Source organism: Chiloscyllium plagiosum, chromosome 27 (assembly GCF_004010195.1).
Source record: "Chiloscyllium plagiosum isolate BGI_BamShark_2017 chromosome 27, ASM401019v2, whole genome shotgun sequence".
Classification (NCBI taxonomy): Eukaryota; Metazoa; Chordata; class Chondrichthyes; order Orectolobiformes; family Hemiscylliidae; genus Chiloscyllium; species Chiloscyllium plagiosum.
Window position 1 is genome coordinate 47,635,256 of NC_057736.1, and position 20,013 is coordinate 47,655,268.

General features: G+C 43.8%; 1 protein-coding gene across 2 annotated transcripts in view; it reads left to right on the plus strand.

The window, feature by feature from the left end:
• The window catches only part of LOC122563760 (potassium voltage-gated channel subfamily KQT member 4-like), a 631,877-nt gene that overhangs the window by 372,598 nt on the left and 239,266 nt on the right, over window positions 1-20,013 (plus strand). For both annotated transcript variants that reach the window (XM_043717964.1, XM_043717965.1), the window contains exon 2: window positions 13,626-13,716. In XM_043717964.1, the coding sequence (XP_043573899.1) occupies window positions 13,626-13,716 (91 nt within the window). The remainder of the gene's footprint in view (window positions 1-13,625; window positions 13,717-20,013) is intronic.

Below are 20,013 nucleotides of genomic sequence, written 5' to 3' on the forward strand. Positions count from 1 at the left end.
ACAACACTATATTATAGGACAAGCCAAACAGAGAACAGCCAGGGAATTCCTAGAGGCATGGCACTCATCCACAGATTCAACCAATAAGCACATCGATCTGGATCCAACATACCGGCCACTGCAACGGACAGCTGGAACTGACAACCGGAAGCGGCAGATTCAAACCACTACAAATGCCAAAGGAAAGATCACAGAAGCGCTTCACAGGAGGCTCCCAAGCACTGAGGATGTCACCTAAACAGGGGACGAAGCGTCTGCAACACAAATTCCCAGCTCGCCGAACAGGACCACAACAGTCAAGAGTCAAAACGTCTGGTGCTAGAAAAGCACAGAAGGTCAGGCAGCATCCGAGGAGCAGGAGAGTTGAAGTTTCGGGAACAAGCCCTTCATCAGGAAGGTGGGCAGGAAGGGGGCTGAGATATAAATAGAGGAATGGGAGTGGGAGTGGAACTTGGGGGAACGTGATAGGTGAATGCAGATAGGAGGTAATTGGGGAGGGTGGAATGGATAGGTGGAAAGGAAAATGGACTTGTAGGACAGGTCAAAAGATCAGTGCCAAGTTGGAGGGTTGGATCTGGGATGAAATGGGGGAGGGGGGTGGGGATGGGATGGTGTAGGCGAGATTTGGAAACTGTTGAAGTTGATATTGATGCTATGTGGTTATAGGGTCCCAAGGCAGAGGATGAGATGTTCTTCCTTCAGTTGACGGTGGCTTGGATTTGGTGGTAGAGGATCCCCAGAACTTGCATGTCTTTGGAGGAGTGGGAGGAGGATTTAAGGTGATTGGCCACAGGGTGGTGGGTTATTTGGTGTGTGCGTCCCAGAGATGTTCCCTGAACCACTCCACAAGTTGGCGTTCTGTCATCACAATGTAGAGGAGAACACATTGTGAGCAATAGATGCAATAGATGAAGTGGGTGAAGTGCAGGAAACTCTTTGCCGGATTTGAAATGATCCTTTAGGGCCTTAGACTGAGATGAGGGGGCAGTTGTGGATGCAAGTATTTACCCCTCTTGCATTGGCAAGGGAAGATGCTGGGAGTGGAGAATGGCTTGTTGGGAGGTGTGGACCTAACGAGGGAGTCGCAGAGGAAATGGTCTCCGCGGAACACAGATAGGGGTGGGGAGGGAAATAAAATTTTGGTGGTGGAGTCTGACTGAAGGTGGCAGAAATAGCAGAGGATAATGCGCTGTATCTAGAGATTTGTGGGTTGGAACGTGAGGACCAGCAGGGTTCTATCTTTGTTGCGGTTGAGGGGTGGGTTTCGAGAGGGGAGATGCGGGTATGGAGGAGCTGCACTGGAGAGCATTGTTGATCACGTGAGAGGTGAAATTGCACTCCTTGAAATAGGAGGACATCTATTTCAAACCCACCGACTCCCACAGCTATCTTGATTGCACCTCCTCCCACACCGTTTCCTGTAAAAACACAATCCCTTATTTCCAATTCCTCTGCCTCCGCCGTATCTGCTCCCAGAAGGAGCAGTTCCAGTCCAGGACATCCCAGATCCCGGGGGTGGGGGGGGGTGTGGGTGGGGGGTGAGAATGGAGGAGATGGAGCACAAAGTAGATACGCAATTGGGAGCAAGGTTCAATCAGATATAAAAGGAATATTTGGCAGAGAAGACATGAACATGATAAGTCACATGAGAGGACCGGAAAGCTAAATTATATCTGCTTTAATGCAAGTACCCTGACTGTTAAAGTGGATGAACGTAGAGCATTCATCAGGACATGGATGTCTGCTGTCATTGCAATCACTGAGACATGGTTGAAGGAAGGGCAGAACTGGCAGCTCAATATTCCAGAGTAAAGAAGTTTCAGGTGTGCTGATAGATGTGAACGTAAATGAGGCTGGGATGTAGATCAGTTGCAGATATGGGCAGAGAAATAGCAGATGGAATTTAGACCAGGTATGTGTAAGGTACTGCACTTTGGGACAACAGATGTTAAGGAAAAGTATACATTTAATGGCAGGACCCTGAACAGCATTGATGGACAGAAGAATTTCAGTGTTCTCCCTGAAAGTGGCCATGGAAGTAAGTAGATAGTGTGATGAAGAAGGCATACGCATGCTTGACTTTATTGGTCTGGCAATTGGGTAGAAGAGTCAGCATGTCATGTTGCAGTTTATAAGACTTTGGTTATGCCACACTTAACAGTATTGTGTTCAAATTTGGTTGTCATATTACAGGAAGGTTGTAGAAGCTTTGGAGAGGGTGCAGAAGAGGTTTATCAGGATGCTGCCTGGATTAGTGGGTATGAGCATAAGGAACATGTTGTTTTCTGTTGAGCGGTGGAGGCTAAGGCTCCACTTGATAGAAGGCTGTAAAATTATGAAATGCATAGATAAGGTTGACGGTCAGAATCTTTTTCTCAGAGTTGAAATGTCTAATACTAGAAGGTGTGCATTTAAAGTGAGAGGAGGCAAGTTCAAAGGAGATATCAGGGGCAAGTTTTTAACACTGAGAGTGGTAGGAGTGTGGACATGCTTCCAGGGATGGTTGTGGAGGCAGACACAAATGGGCCGTTTAAGAGACTTTTAGATAAGCACATGAAAATGCAAGGAACAGAGGGAAATGGACCAAGGGCAGGCGGAAGGGATTAGTATCATTTGGTGTCATGTTTGGCACAACATTGTGGCTGAATGGCCCATTTCTGTGCTGTAAAGTTCTCTGTTAATATAGGTGGTATAATTAGTAAGTTTGCGGATGCCACAAAAGTTGATAGTGTTGACAGTGAGCAGCATGGTCTCAGCCTACAGCCTGATATTGATCAACTGGTAGATTGGGCAGAGCAATGGCAGGTGGCATTTAATCCTGATAAATGTGAGGTGATGCATTTTGAGAGTTTTAATAAGGGAAGTATATACACAATGTAGGTCCCTAGGGAGTACTGAGGAACAAAGGGATCACTGAAGATATCAGCACAGCTAGTCAGGGTGGTGAAGAAAGGCAAAGGGAATGCTTGCCTTAATTAGCCAGGGCAAGGAAGTCTTGTTAGAACCTTTTAAAACACTGATTAGGCCACAGATGGAATACCATGTGCAATTCTGTTTGCCACACCACCATAAGGATGTGATAACACTGGAGAGGCCACAGAAGAGATTCATCAGGAGAATTGACGTTTCAGGCATAAGCCCTCCAACAGTCGATTCGCCTGCTCCTCAGATGCTGCCTGACCTGCTGTGCTTTTCCAGCACTAGTCTCTCGACTCTGATCTCCAGCATCTGCAGTCCTCACTTTCTCCTTCGTCAAGATGTTACCTGGAATAGAAAATCTCTGTTGTGAGGTGGAACTGGACCGGCTGGGTTATTCTCCCTGGAGCAGAGGAGGCTGAGGGAGGAATCTGATTGAAGTATACAAAATTATGAGAGGCATAGACACAGTAGATTGTAATAATCTTCTCCCCATAGCAGACATAAATTAGAGGACACAAGTTTAAAGTGAGAAGTAATTTTGAGGAAAGATTTTTTCACCCAAAGTGTGATAGAAGTATGAAATGTGCTGAGAGAGGAGGGTGGACATAGGCACTCCCCCAACATTTAAGAAGCATCTGGATGAGCACTTAAAATGCCAAGGCATTATCAGCTATTGACCAAATGCAGGTAAATGGAATCAGTCTAGTTTGGTGTTTGCTAGTTGACATTGACATCGTGGGCTGAAGGACCTGTTTCTGTGTTGTATGACTCTTTGAGAAAAAAAAGATAGATACTTCCATATTATAAATATTAATATTACAAAAGGACATGTTTGAAACATTTCAAATTTAATGTAAAATCATTGCAAAATCTTTGAGAAACTCATACTTACTTTACATCAATTTAACCAAACAAAATCAATAGTAACTTGGACCTTGCTTCTTACTCAATAGTAGCTGTCTGTCTTGGGAGACGATGGAATGTGCCCAGGGATCTATGTCACTTTTGGTTTGAAACCATAATCACCACATTCCTGAGGGATGTGATTGCACTGGAGGGCTTGAAAAGAAGATTCATCAGGAGGATGCCTGGTATAAAGTATTTTAGCAGTGAAGAGAGGCTGGATAAGCTTGGGTTGCTTTCTTGTTGCAGAAGAGATTGAGGGACAATCTGATGGAGGTCTTTGAGCTTATGAGGGGCACAGACAGAGTAAATAGCAGCTTTAACCCTTTTATCGAAAGGTCAATAACACAGGAGCATAATTTTAAAGTGAAAAACAGGAGGTTTAGAGGGGATTTGAGGAACATAATTTGTCACCCCGATGGTGGTGAGGATGTGAAATGCCCAAGAATGCCTGGAAGTGTCGTTTGGGTGGGAGACCTCATAACCTTTTAAACAGTACTTATATAAGCACTTGAACTGTCATAAATATTCAAGGCTATGGAGCAAGTGGTAGAAAGTGTGACTTGTGTAGGCATTAATATAATTTTGGTGTTATAGATTCAGTGAGCGGAAGAGCCTTTTCTGTTCTGTGTGTTTCTATTGCAGTCCCTTCCATCAGTGTTGGCCTCAGGTCAACTAATTTTTTTTCCCTTTCTGGTGGTCCTACTTTTCTTCTACCTAGTCAATTCTTTTGCTTTTTCTACACACTTCACGACTGCTAACCCTCCAGCTGCTCGGTCAGCAATGATAACTTTCCTTGAATCACCTCTAATCCCAGTCAATTTTAAGTATTGTTTGTAAACATTATTGTTTTACAGATGTGGGTGATCTGTTAGTCTCAAGCTTTCTGCAAGTTCAGTATTGAATGTAAAAAGGGCACTGTGTTAGCTAAACAAATAACAACTGTAAAATTGAGGTGCAGGGAGATCGAGGTGCTCTAGTACATGAGTCACAAAAAGTTAGTTTTTTCTTTTTTTTATTCATAGCATGTGGGTGTTACTGTTTGAAGCAGCATTTATTACCCATCCCTAATTGCCCAGAGGGCAGTTAAGAGTCAACCACATTGCTGTGGGTCTGGAGTCACAGACTAGTTAAGGACAGAAGATTTCCTTCCTTAAAGGATATTAGTAAACCAGATGGGTTTTTCCCAGACAATTAGCCATGGTTTTGTCATCATCCATTAAATTCTTACTTCCAGATTTTTATTGAATTTAAACTCCACCATAGTGAGATTTAAACCCTGATGCCCAGAACATTTCCTGGGTCTCTGGATTAATAAGTGTAGCGATAATACCTCTAAGCCATCGCCTACTCCTAAACAAAGGTATGACAAGTAACTGTTATCATACAATTAATGAAATGTTGCCCTTTATTACAAGAGGAATTGAACATAAAAGTAAGGATGTTATCCTTCAGTTAAACAGGGTCTTGGTGAGACCACATTTCAAAAACTGCAATTAGATTTGTTTCATTTAAGAAAGTATGGAAATGCATTGAAAGTGGTGTACTAGTCTGATACCTGGTTTACATGATTGTCTTAAGAAAATAGGTTGGACCGACTTTTCTTTCCACTGGAGTTTAAAAGCATGAGAGCTGATTTGTTGAAATTTATAAGGGCTGAGGGGTGACCTTATAGAGGTTTACAAAATTATGAGGGGCATGGATAGGGTAAACAGGCAAAGTCTTTTCCCTGGGGTCAGGGAGTCCAGAACTAGAGGGCATAGGTTTAGGGTGAGAGGGGAAAGATATAAAAGAGACCTAAGCGGCAACTTTTTCACACAGAGAGTGGTAGGTGTATGGAATGAGCTGCCAGAGGAAGTGGTGGAGGCTGGTACAGTTGCAACATTTAAGAGGCATTTGGATAGGTATATGAATAGGAAGGGTTTGGAGGGATATGGGCCTGGTGCTGGCAGGTGGGACTAGATTGGTTTGGATATCTGGTTGGCATGGATGGGTTGGACCAAAGGGTCTGTTTCCGCGCTCTATGACTATATTGGTTGGTCTTAATAAGTTGGATGTGGAATTGATGTTTTTTTTGTGGGTGAGTCTGGAACAAGGGGACACTGTTTTAAAATTAAAGGTTGCCCATTTAAGACAGAAGTGAGGAGAACTTTATTCTCTGAGAGCTGTGCTTTGGAACTCTGCCTCAAAAGGTGGTGGAGGTATAGGGAGGGAGGTGCCATTAGATATTTTCACAATGGAGATAGATAAATTCTTCTTATGGGAATCAAACATTTTTGAGAGTGGATTGGAATGTGAAATTTGAAACATAAACAGACAGTCATGATCTTATTGAATGGTGGAGTGGGCTTATTTTGAGAATTATTTTGAACTCCTTAACCATAGCATGAGGACAGAACATTAAGAATGAAATAACTACATGTCCACCATTCACAAGGCACAAGTCACGACTGTGATGGAAAACTCTGCTTATTTGGATGGATGTAGCTGTGACAACAAGAAGCTTGACACCATCCAGAACAAATCAGCCTGCTTGATTGACAATGCATGTCCTTCAGTGCTCTGTCTCCAAAAGCCTGCTGTCTGTAACATTGCACGATTCTTCAAATTTTCTCAGGTTGGTGTCACTTCCAACATTTGCTCCAGCCACAATCCACCATCCCTTGAGAGGTCCCGGCTTGTTTCAAGCAGTTTAGGCAAATGTATGGAGGTACTTGGCACTCATAATATTTACTACCTGTTGTTATGCTCAGCCAATCATCAAGTTAGGCACATCGCAACAGGAGCCTGTCAAGTCTGCTCTGCCATTCAATATAATTATGGCTGATCAAACACTTCACCTTTTATCCACCCCATCCTTATAAGCCTGAATGTTCTGGTAATTAGAAATCTGTCAATCTCTACCTTGAACATATGCAAGGACTGAGCTTTCACAGCCCTCTAATGTAGATAATTCCAAGGACCGACAATCATCTTGTGGGCGGCACGGTGGCACAGTGGTTAACACTGCTGCCTTACAGCCCCAGAGACTGGGTTCAATTCCCGACTCAGGCGACTGACTGTGTGGAGTGTGTGCACATTCTCCCCATGTCTGCGTGGGTTTCCTCCGGGTGCTCCGGTTTCCTCCCACAGTCCAAAGATGTGCAGGTCAGGTGAATTGGCCATGCTAAATTGCCCGTAATGTTAGGTAAAGGGGTAAATGTAGGGTAATGGGTGGGTTGCGCTTCGGCGGGTCTGTGTGGACTTGTTGGGCTGAAGGGTCTGTTTCCACACTGTAAGTAATCTAAGTAATCTAATCTAATCTAAAAATCTAACCACTGCCCCTTGATACGCAATGACATTGTTGTAACTGAATCACTCACTATCAACATCTTGGGGGTTACCATTGATCAGAAACGGAACTTGAGTCACCCTATAAATATAGTGGCTACAGGAGCAGGTTAAATGCTAGGATTACTGCAGCCAGTAACTTACCTTGCAGAATCTCTAAAGCCTGTCCACCATTCACAAGGCACAAGTCAGGACTGTGATGGAAAACTCTACTTATTTGGATGGATGTAGCTGTGACAACAAGAAGCTTGACACCATCTAGAACAAACCAGCCTGCTTGATTGGCAATGCACCCACAAACATTCAGCCATTAAACTATAGCAGCAGTATTTGCTATTTACGACATGCACAAGAGATCCTTAGACATCTAGAAGGACAAGGACAGCAGATACATGGCAACATCAACACCTGCAAAGTTCCCTCAAAGCCACTCACCATCCTGACTTGGAAATGTATTGTCAGTGTTGTTAGTCAAATCCTGAAATTCCCTCCCAAATCGCATTGTGGGTCTGCTTACAGCACAAGGATTGTAGCAGTTCAAGAAGGCAGCTCACCATCACTTCTCAAGGATTATTGACCGGTGAGCCTGACATCGGTGGTGGGCAAGTTGTTAGAGTGAATCCTGACGGACAGGATTTACATGTATTTGGAAAGGCAAGGACTGTTTAGGGATAGTCAGCAAGGCTTTGTGCGTGAGGAAATCATGTCTCTCAAACATGATTGAGTTTTTTGAAGAATTAACAAAGGGGATTGATGAGGGCAGAGTGGTAGACGTGATCTATATGGACTTCAGTAAGACGTTTGAAAAGGTTCCCCATGGGAGACTAGTTAGCAAGATTAGATCTCATTGGAATACAGGGAGAAATAGCCATTTGGATACAGAACTGACTCAAAGGTAGAAGACAGAGGGTGGTGGTGGAAGGTTGTTTTTCAGACTGGAGGCCTATGACCAGTGCACTACCACAAGGATCGGTGCTGGGTCCACTACTTTTTGTCATTTATATAAATGATTTGCAGATGGCACCAAAATTGGAGCTGTCATCGACAGAGTACAACGGATTTTTATCAGATGGGCCAGTCGGTTGAGAAGTGGCAGATGGAGATTGATTTAGATAAATGCGAGGTGCTGCATTATGGAAAAGCAAATCTTTGCAGGACATATAGACTTAATGGTAAGGTCCTGGGGAGTGTTGTTGAACAAAGAGACCTTGGAGTGCAGGTTCATAGCTCCTCAAAAGTGAAGTCACAGGTAGGTAGGATAGTGAAGAAGTCATTTGGTATGCTTTTCATTAGTGATCAGAGCATTGAGTATAGGAGTTGGGAGGTCATGTTGCAGCTGTACAGGACATTGGTTAGGCCACTTTTGGAATATTGTGTGCAATTCTGGTCTCCTTCCTATTGAAAGGATATTGTGAAACTTGAAAGGTATAAGAAAAGATGTCCAAGAATGTAGCCAGGGTTGGAAGATTTGAGCTATAGGGCGAGGCTGAATAGGCTGGGGCTGTTTTCCCTGGAGTGTTGGAAGCTGAGGAGTGACCTTATCGAGGTTTATAAAATCATGAGGGGCATGGATAGACAAGGTCATTTCCCTGGGGTGGGGGTGTCCAGAACTAGATGACATAGGTTTAGGGTGAGAGGGAAAAGATATAAAAGGGACCTAAGGGGCATCATTTTTCACACGAGGCTGGTGCATGTATGGATGAGTTGCCAGAGAAAGTGCTGGTGGCTGATACAATTACAGCATTTAAAAGGCATTTGGATGCATGTATGAATAGGAAAGGTTTGGAGGGATATGGGCCAAGTGCTGGCAAATGGGACTAGATTAGGTTAGGATATCTGGTCAGCATGGACATGTTGGACCAAAGGGTCTGTTTCCTTGCTGTACATCTCTATGACTCTTTAACTAGGGTTGGACAGAAATGGATGCACATCCCATGAGTGAATTTTTTAAAAAAGTATGTTTTTTATGTTTCTTTACTAGGTTGCATTAATATTCTATTCTTCTATTCCTTACCAGTTTCTTGGTCCTCCTTAGCTGTATTCTTTAAAACATCTTGATCTTCAGATTTACTGCTATTTCTGGCAACATTTTAAACCTTTACTTTTTATCTGTACAATCCTGAATCTCCATTGGTAACCCTGATTGACTGACCTTTTTTGAATTGTTGAATCTACCACTACTTTTTGGTGGCCTACAAATAACCCCAGTCAGTATTTGCTGTCCCTTGCTGTTTTATAGCTCCACCCAACAGGTTTCATGGGTTGTTCTTCTAATCTGAGATCCTCCCTTACTAATGCACTGATCCCATCTCTTACTATCAGGATTGTGTTGGAGGATATTGTCGATCACGTGTAGTGTAGATTTAGTATATTTAAGCCATACAAACTCAATAAGCTGGAGGTCCTCTTCTGCATTGTATGATTTTATGATTATATGCTACAATTGTTTCTGATAATTGCACTCGGTCAGCTCCTGTTGGAGGTAGCAGTTGTCCTGGTCAGGTCCTTGCTACCGCCTCAACCTGTCCACCCCTCTCACCCACACCAACCTCGCAATGTGCAGCCCTCCACTCCCACCGCTCCAATCCCAACCTCGCCATCAAATCAGCTGCCTCATGGGCGGCACGTTGGCAATGGGTGGCACGGTGGCGCAGTGGTTAGCACTGCTGCCTCACACCCGGGTTTGATTCCTGCCTCAGGCAACTGTTTATGTGGAATTTGTACATTCTCCCCGTGTCTGCGTGGGTTTCCTCCGGGTGCTCCAGTTTCTTCCCACAGTCCAAAAATGGTGAATTGGCCATACTAAATTGCCCGTAGTGTTAGGTAAAGGGGTAAATGTAGGGAAATGGATCTGGATGGGTTGCTGTTCGGAGGGTTGGTGTGGACTTGTTGGGCCAAAGGGCCTGTTTCCACACTGTAAGTAATCTAATCTAATCTAATTACCAAAGCCAAACGTCAACTCACTGACACGTCCTCCTACTACCCCCTCGACCATGACCCCACCTCTTGGCACCAAACTGTCATCTCCCAAACCATCCACAACTTCATGACCTCGGGGATCTCCCATTCACAGCCTTCAACCACATAGTTCCCCAAATGCACATCCGGGTTTTACCTCTCATCCAAAATCCAAAAACCTGATTGACCTATTGTTTCTGTCTGCTCCTCTTCCACCAAACTCCTAAAGCCTTGACTCTGTCTTGTTCCCCTTGGTCTATGAATTCCCCACATATATTCGGGACACCACACATGCCCTCCACCTCCTCTGTTTGCACGTTCTCCCCGTGTCTGCGTGGGTTTCCTCCGGGTGCACCGGTTTCCTCCCACAGTCCAAAGATGTGCAGGTCAGGTGAATTGGCCATGCTAAATTGCCCCTAGTGTTAGGTAAGGGGTAAATGTAGGGGTATGGGTGGGTTACGCTTCGGCGGGTCGGAGTGGACTTGTTGGGCCGAAGGGCCTGTTTCCACACTGTAATGTAATGTAATCTAATCTAATCTGTGACTATCAGTTTTCCAGCCCCCAATGCCTCATTTTCACCATGGACATCCAGTCCCTATACATGCCCATCCCCCAAGACAAAGGCCTACAAGCCCTCATTACATCCTTTCCTGCTGACCCAACGAACCCCCCTCCATTGATACACTCATTTAATTGGTGGAACTGGTCCTTACCCTCAACAACTTCTCCTTTGAATCCTCCCACTTCCTACAAACCAGAGGAGTCGCCATGGGCACCTGCATGGGCCCCAGCTATGCTTGTCTCTCATAGGATATGTGGAATAGTCCATCTTCTGCGATTACACTGGCACAATGCCCCACCTTTTTCTCTACTACATTGATGACTGTGTTAGCGCCACCTCATGCTCCCACCAGGAGGTTGAACAGTTCATCAAGTTCACCAACACCTTCCACCCTGACTTCAAGTTCACACGGACCATCTCCAACACCTCCCTCCCCTTCCTGAACCTCTTTGTCTCATCGTCTGGCAACTGACTCAACATGGGCATCTATTTCAAACCTACCAGCTCCCACAGATACCTTGACTACACCCATCCCCAAACTCTTTCCGCTCCCACCCCCCCCTTACTCCCAATTCCACCTCTCTCTGCCATATTTGCTCCCAGGAGGAGCAATTCCATTCCAGGACATCCCAGATGTTCTACTACTTCAAGGACTGCAATTTCCCCTCCGACATGATTAGCAATATCCTGCAACGCACCTGTCACCTTCCACTCCTCTGCCCTCAAATCCCACCACTCTAACCTCTGCAAGAATAGAAAACCCCTCTGGTCCTCACCTTCCACCCCTCGATACAGCACATTATCCTTTGCCATGTCTGCCATCTTCAGCCAGACCTCTACACTCCTACCTGTGTTCTGCAGAGACCATTCCCTCCGCGACACTCTCGTTGGGTCCACACCCTCAATAACCCACCGTCCACATGCAGCACCTTCCTTTGCCATCACAAGCGGTGTAAAGCCTGTGCCCTCACCTCTGCCCAAGGCCCTAGAGGATCTTTTCAAATCCAGTGGAGATTTTCTTGCACATCCACCCACTTCATCTATTGAGTCTATTGCCCTCAATGTGGTCTCCTCCACATCAGGATGACAGAACACCAACTGATGGAGTGGTTCAGGGAACATCTCTGGGATGCATGCACCAAACAACCCCAGTGCCCTGTGGTCACTTTAATCCCCCCTCTCACTCCCCCAAAGACAGACATGTTTTGGTCCTCCACCGCCAAACCAAAGCCACCCGTCAATTGGAGGAAGAATACCTCATCTTCCGCCTCGGGAGCCTACAACCACACAGCATCAACGTCAACTTCACCACTTTCCAAATCTTCCCTACTCCCACCTCATCCCAGACCCAACCCTCCAACTTGGTACTGCCATCCTGACCTATCAAACCTGTCCATCTTTTTTTTCACCTATTCGCTCCACCCTCCCCACTGACCCATCACAATTACCTCCCATCTGCATCCACCTGTTGCCTTCCTAGCTACCCTCCTTCAGCCCCGCCCGCACCTGCATAATTATCTCTCATTCCCTTTCCCCCTCCATATTCCTGATGAAGGGCTTATGCCCAAACCATCATTCTCCTGCTCCTCAGATGCTGCCTGACCTACTGCACTTTTCCAGCCCCACACTTTTCAACCTGGACAATTGTATACTGTGTTCATTATATAATAATGACCACCATTTGTATTATAGATCATATTTGTTGTACAGTCATCATTAATAGATGCAAAATCATCATAGTTCCCAAGGGCCATAGGGCTGCTCTCTTATTAAAGAGAGGCAACTGGTTTAACCTGAGGTCACCATGCCTCAGGCAAGGGGAGAGGATGAGTTGGAGAGTCCTTTATGGGAACCTCATCCAGTGCAGGAATGAACACACACTGGCATCAGTCTGCAACACAAACCAACTGCCAATCAACTGAGATAACTAAGCCCCAGATATGTTTTGTAGTGCTAAATAGATTATGTAGTAATCATGAGCAATTGTAATTTAGCACTTTTTCAGTTGTAGAGTAATCAGGTAAATACTTTATCATTGTAGTGGGTACTGAGTGTGGGGAAGAAAAGATGGTGCTGAAGTAGCAATGTAACTGGACCAATGCTGTAATCTACAACCCAGGCTTGTGACACGGGATGTGGGTTTGAATCTTACAAAGTCATCTGGTGAGATATAAGTTCAAATAACAAAAAATTGAAATTAAAGCCTAGTATTGGTGGAATGAAACTATCATCAATTTACAAGGATATTGCCAGGGTTGAAGAGTTTCAGCTATAGGGAGAGGCTGAATAGGCTGGGGCTGTTTTCCCTGGGGTGGGGGAGTCAAAACTAGAGGGCATAGGTTTAAGATGAGAGGAGAAAGATTTAAAAGGACCTTAGGGGCAACTTGTTCATGCAGAGGATGGTGTGTGTGTGGAATGAGCTGCTGGAGGAAGTGGTGGAGGCTGCTACAATTAGAACATTTAAAAGGCATCTGGATGGGTACATGAAAAGAAAGGGTTTAGAGGGATATGGGCCAAATGCTGGCAAATGGGGACTAGATTTATCTAGAATATCTGGTCGGCATGGATGGGTCGGACTGATTGAGTCTGTTTCTATGCTGTACATATCTATGACTGTATGACTGTTCTAGATACCCATCTGGTTTACTAATGCTCTTCAGCAAAGTATTATAAATTAACAAATTATTAAGAAATACCCTCCAGAGGTGCCTTACATAATAGACAGTCACTGATGATTATACTCCAGCAATGTCAGGTTAATACAATATTCTAACACTTGTTTGTTAATCAGTTTATTTTTTCTGGAGTATGGATGATTGAATTTGGGAACAATTTGACACTCTAGGATGTTGAGATAAAAACACTGGAAGAGTGTGATCAATAACTCCAGAATATCTGCTATATCTCCTATCACATTTACTTAATTTAATTACATTCTGTTTGTCTCCAACAGATTCCTGCTTGTCTTCAGTTGTCTCGTCCTGTCAGTGTTTTCCACCATACCTGCGCACCAGGATGTGGCAAATTCTGGACTCTTTATTCTGGTAAGAGGAACAGTGGGAAAAGTTTAACTGTACATAAATGTAACTAGCTGATTTACATTCAATACAATTTTGTAACTCAGCATATTTGATTCAAAGTGGAACGGCTGAAACAATATTTAGGATCAGTAGATTGTGCAAGTAATAGTCTAATCTGGTCACAGATGATGCAGATCACCTGCCCCAGTGATCTGTTGGATGATGCAAATGTAGTAGTGAGTCATATAACAGCAGGACCCTGGACACCTGTGAGAAATGGGACCACGGTAAGGCCATAAGAACATATGAAATAGTCGTCGGAGAATGCCATTTAGCCCTTTAAGGCTACACCACCAATCAACATGCTGATAACTGATTTTCTACTTCAACTCCATCCTCTCCCAAGTCCTTCAATTAGTTCAGTTTCCAAAACGCTGTTGGCCTTTGTCTTGAATGCACACAATGTCTCAGCATTTACAATTCTCTAGAGTAGAGAATTCCAAAAACTCTTAAAACTTTGAGCGTAAAAAATTCCTCTCATCTCAGTCTTGAATGGCCTGGTTTGTGACTGTGACCCCTTGTTCTGAATTACAAGCCAAGGGAAATATTTTCTTAGAATCTAACTTGGCTTCCTCCCTCCTCTGAACAAAAAAAAGGGAGAGGCAAGATTCAGAGGAGACAGAACGTCATGAGAGGAAGGAGAGCGAGTGTAAACTGCTTCTGGAGACTGTTGTTAGTGAGTAACAGATAAGTTTTGAGAAATTGTTATCGGAGCAAAGGCATCAGAAGTTTCAACATTATAAGGATTAATTCACTTACAAGGGTATGACATGACAGGAGAGTTCCAAATTGTAGTCTGCTCCTCTTGCTCCCTGTGAGAAGCCGGGCATATTTCCAGTGCCTGGGATGTGCATGTGTGTGAGACGTGTCTCCAGCTGCAGCTCCTGGAAGCCCAAGTTTCAGAGTTGAAGTAACATCTGGGGAAACTGTAGAGTGCTCATGAGGCAAAGAGTGTTGTGGATAGCAGGTATAGAGAGGTGGTAACTGGGATGGCATGGTGGCTCAGTGGTTAGCACTGCTGCCTCATAACACCACAGATCTGGGTTCAATTCCAGCCTTGGGGACTGTCTGCATGGAGTTTGCACATTCTCCCTGTGTCTGCGTGAGTTTCCTCCGGGTGTTCCGGTTTCCTCCCACAATCCAAAGATGTGCAGGTTAGGTGAATTGGTCATGCTAAATTGCCCATAGCGTTCAGGGATGTGTAGGTTAGGTGCATTAGTCAGGGATAAATACAGGATAATAGAGTAGGGGAATGAGTTTGGGTGGATACCCTTCGGAGGGACAGTGTGGACTTGTTGGGCCGAATGGCCTGTTTCCACACTGTAGGGATTCTATGATTCCTTTCCTATCTGTGGAGTCTGAGTCTGCGTTATGATCACGTTTCTATAGGTGGCAAGAGGGTAGCCAGGGAATGGCTTGGCCTACTCCAGGACAAAGGAGGGAATCTATATGCGGAGTCAAAAGAGGGAGATGAGGCCCTAAACAAATATTTTGTATTGGTATTCACCAAAGAGAAGGAACTGGTGGAGGATGATCTCAGGGAAGGGAGTGTTGAGTTTCTAAATCAAAATGTTATTAATACGTAAGAGGTGTTATGTGTCTTTAAAAGTATTAGGGTAGATAAGTCCCGGGGTCTTGATAGGATCTCTCCCAGAATATGGAGGGAGGCAAGGGAACAAATTTCTGGAGCATTGACAGATGTCTTTGTATCCTCTTTGGCCACAGGTAAGTTCCCAAAGGACTAGGGAATAGCAAAAGTTGTCACATTGTTTCAGAAGGGTAGCAGGAATAATCTTGGAAATTACAGGCCTGTAAGCCTCACATCGATGATAGGGAAATTATTGGAAAAGATTCTCAGGGACAAGATCTGTACACATTTTGAAGAAAATGGACTTATTAGCGATAGACAGCATGGTTTTGTGCAGAGGAGGTCATGCCTCATTAACTTGATCAAATTTTTTGAAGAGGTGACAAAGATGATTGATGAGGGAAAAGAGATTGATGTTATCTACATGGAGTTCAGTAAAGCTTTTGACAAGGTCCCTCATGGCAGACTAGTACAAAAGGTGAAGTCACATGGTATCAGTGGTTAATTGGCAAGATGGATACAGAACTTGCTTAATCATAGGAGACAGAGTGTAATGGTGGAAGAGTGCTTTTTGGAATGGAGGCCTGTGACTAGTAACATTCCATAGGGATCAGTGCTGGACCTCTGCTGTTTGTGATTTACAGACAGTCAGTTTGCTAAAACGTGATAGTTCTGTTCTCATGTAATCCCATGTCATTAGAAAATCACGTAATAACAGCACCGTTTAAACTAATATAAACTAAAGAATCATTTTGTTATAACCAATAACGCTTTAAAAGTTCACAGTTTAGAAACAGTGTTCCCAAGAACTAGCCATTTGGATACAGAACTGGCTCAAAGGTAGAAGACAGAGGGCGATGGTGGTGGGTTGCTTTTCAGACTGGAGGCCTGTGACCAGTGGAGTGCCACAAGGGTCGGTGCTGGGTCCACTACTTTTCATCATTTATATAAATGATTTGGATGTTACCATAGTAGGTATAGTTAGTAAGTTTGCAGTTGACACCAAAATTGAATGTGTAGTGTAGTCAGAACACCACTGGATCTTGATCAGATGAGCCAATGGGCCGAGGGATGGCAGATGCAGTTGAATTTAGATAAATGTGAGAGGCTGCATTTTGAAAAGGCAAATCAGGACAGGACTTATCCACTTAATGGTAAGGTCCTGGAGAGTGTCTTTAAAAAGGAGACCTTGGAGTGCAGGTTCATAATTCCTTGAATTTTAGTTAAGCTACACTTGGAATATTGAGTCCAGTTCTGGTCACCACACTACCAGAGGGATGTGGATCTTTTGAAGAGGGTACAGAAAAGGTTTACCAGGATGTTGCCTGGTATGGGGAATTTGGGTTATGAAGAAAGGTTGGATAGACTGGGTTTGTTTTGAGTGGGATGCAGGAAGTTGAGGGATGACCTAATAGAATTTTGTAAGATAGTGAATAGCATGGATAGAGTGGAAAGTATGAGGCTTTTTCCCAGGATGGAAGGTCAATTACTAGGGGACATGGATTTGCAGTGCAAGTGGGAAGGTTAAATGAGATGTATAAAGCAGGTTTTTCTCACAAAGTGTGGTGAGCTCCTGGAACACATTGCCAGAGGAGCTAGTGGAAGCAAACATCATAACAGCATTCAAGAAACACCTGGATAAATATATGCATCGGAAGGGAACTGAGGGTCACTGAACCTGTCAGTGAAGGCAGTTTTGTTGGAAGGGCTACATATGTTGACGCAGGCTTGGAAGGCCGTAATGTGGCGGAGCTGTATTGTTCTTTGTTCTTTGCTTGTCCCTATGTTTTCACAGTTGGGCCTACGTGTTCACTTTTTCTCAGACTTGGAGGGGCTCATGAACAAATTTCATTGAAATAAGGGTTGGTACAATAGGAACACTTTTTTTTAAAATTCCAAATCAATAATTGATCATTTAAAAAGTGGCAAGCAGCGGAGCTGAAAAATAAAACCTTCTTTGTCTTTTCAATTAAGATACAGAATTAAAGTGAGACAGACGAGGTCTCCAGTCTTGATCACTAGTGAATGAGAGAGGACTGAGAACAAGCTAAGGAGTTGGGTTTAAGAAACACTGACCTTGCTTTAGTCTCTGGTGGCAAGAAGGTCTTGGTGGAATTCATCTGAAAATAGGAATAAGAACTGGGTTACCTGTCAGCCTGGATCATTCTACTCTTCCAAACTACTTTCTGGTGGTTTTAGTGGGGAGTAGTGTAAGAAAGAGGACATTGAGTGTGTGTCTGGCTTACTTGGTCTCTGTTCCTACATACTCCCATTGCATTCCAAGTTGTGCTACACCTCTGTATACACAATAGTGTGCCAATCCTCCTTCCTTTCTGACTCCATCCCTCCCACATGTTCTCACTTTCTCTCTCTTCCTCTCTATCTCACTGTCTCTCCTGCACTGTCTCACTATCCATAAATATCTGCCCATCACTTGTCCTCCTTCCACTCTTTACTCCCCCTCCCTCCAATCTTCACTTCTCCTCCCTCCAATCTTCACTCTCCTCATCCTCCACTCTACTCTTCCTCCACCTTTCACTCTCCCCTTAATCCTTCATTCCGGCCTCACTCCACCCTTCACTCTCCACTTCTTCCATCCATCATTCTTGCCTCCTTCTTCCTTTCTCACATCCTTCGCTGCCTCCATTTCAATCACTCACTCCTCCAATATTCCCTCTTCAGTCAATCTCCCTTATATCTCAGTCTTCCCATCCCCATTTGTTCCTCTCCTCCACACTTGCTCCCACTTAGTCACTCCCTCCCTTCCTCACTCAGCCACCCATCCCTCATTCTTCCCCCATAACTGCTCACATATTCCTCACTCACTTTCTGGCTTCCGTAGGTGTTTGATGCAGAAACCCAACCTGTGCAGTGAGAGAAGTGGCTTCTGATTAGATGAACAGCTCTGCACAAAATATTTCACATGTTAATACCAGCATTTGAAACACAGCTGCTGGCTAGATAGGAGCTCGCAGGCTGCCTGCTGCATTAACCTGATTTAACCCTTAAAATTGTTTTGTGTTTCAAATTAGATTACCATTCTTTTAAACTCCAATGAATATAGGTTTCATCTACTCACTCTCTCCACAGAAGATGAAAAGTTATTCCAGAAGCCAGTCTCATGAACATTCATTATGCTTCCTCTCGGGCAAGAGATTGCTAGTATTTATTCCCTTTAGTTAAAGAGAGCAAAACTGCAGAAATATTCTTTTGCCTGATATAATTGCATGAAGAACTCTTTTTACTTTTATATTCCAATCCATTGATGTAACAAAGTCTAACATATAATTTGCTTTCCTAATTGCTTGCTGTAATTAAGGTAACTTTCCGTAAAAAAAAACTGGACCCGAATAGCCAGCTAGCAGTTTCTTCATTGGCTGCTGAAGAATTTTCAACAACAATTTGTTTCCGGACCTAGTTCTCTGGAATGAAGTGGGCCAAGTGAATCAAGTGTCCACAGGAGAAGATTGAGGGGACGTACATCATTGTATCATAAGGTTTCGGTTGGTGTTTGAAAAGGACACGGAGCAATAAAGTGTAGGGATAAATGTCATGAAAATAACCAACTTCAATGGGGTAACTATAGATTTGACTAAAATTATTTGGAATCAAAGATTAACAGGTAAAGCAGTAACTGACCCATAGGGAACCTTTAAAGAAAAGATTGTTCAAGTGCAGTCAAAGAAGTATATACCCACAAAGGGAAAATTTAGGGCAATAAGTTCAAAACTCCCTAACTGACAAAAGAAATTGTGATTAAAATGAAGCTGGAAAATTGAACTGAGATCCAGCAGAATATTGATATAGCCTGGTACAGATGGTAATTGAAAAGCACACAAGAGAAGGAATGTGAGAGTATGAGAAGAGAGTGACAGCTAAGATAAAACCAAATCCTAAAGTGACTACAGAGACATTAATACTAAAAGGGTAGTGAGAGAAGAGATAGCAGGCAGTTAGATATCTTGAGGGGATTTGTATGTGGAAACAGGGATGAGGTAGTAAGTGAATAGTTTCTATCTATCTTTACCATGGACAAAGATGCTGTGCAAGTCATGGTGAAAAAGGATGTAGTTCAGCCACTTGAAGGGTTTAAAATTGATAAAGAGGAGGGATTAGAGGGCTGTTAGTACTTAAAATTGATAAGGTTCTAGAATCAGTTGTGATGCATCCAAAGATATTGAATGATGTGGAGGAGCCAGTGTTGGACTGCAGTGGACAAAGCTGAAAAATGTGTTGCTGGAAAAGCGCAGCAGGTCAGGCAGCATCCAAGGAGCAGGAGAATCGACGTTTCGGGCATGAGCCCTTCTTCAGGAAGAAGGGCTCATATCCGAAACGTCGATTCTCCTGCTCCTTGGATGCTGCCTGACCTGCTGCGCTTTTCCAGCAACACATTTTTCAGCTCTGATCTCCAGCATCTGCAGTCCTCACTTTCTCCTGCGGTGGACAAAGTTAAAAATCAAACAATACCAGGTTATAGTCCAACAGATTTATTTGGAAGCACTTCTTGATCAGGTGTTTGTGATGTTGAAAGGTATGAGACTAGCAATTGTGCAAATACTGATCATGAAACTCAGGGGTGGTACCCAAAGGATTGGAGAATTGAAAATGTTACAACATTTTTCAAAAAGCAGTAAAGAAAAAAAACAGTTATAGATAATTCAATTTAACATTTG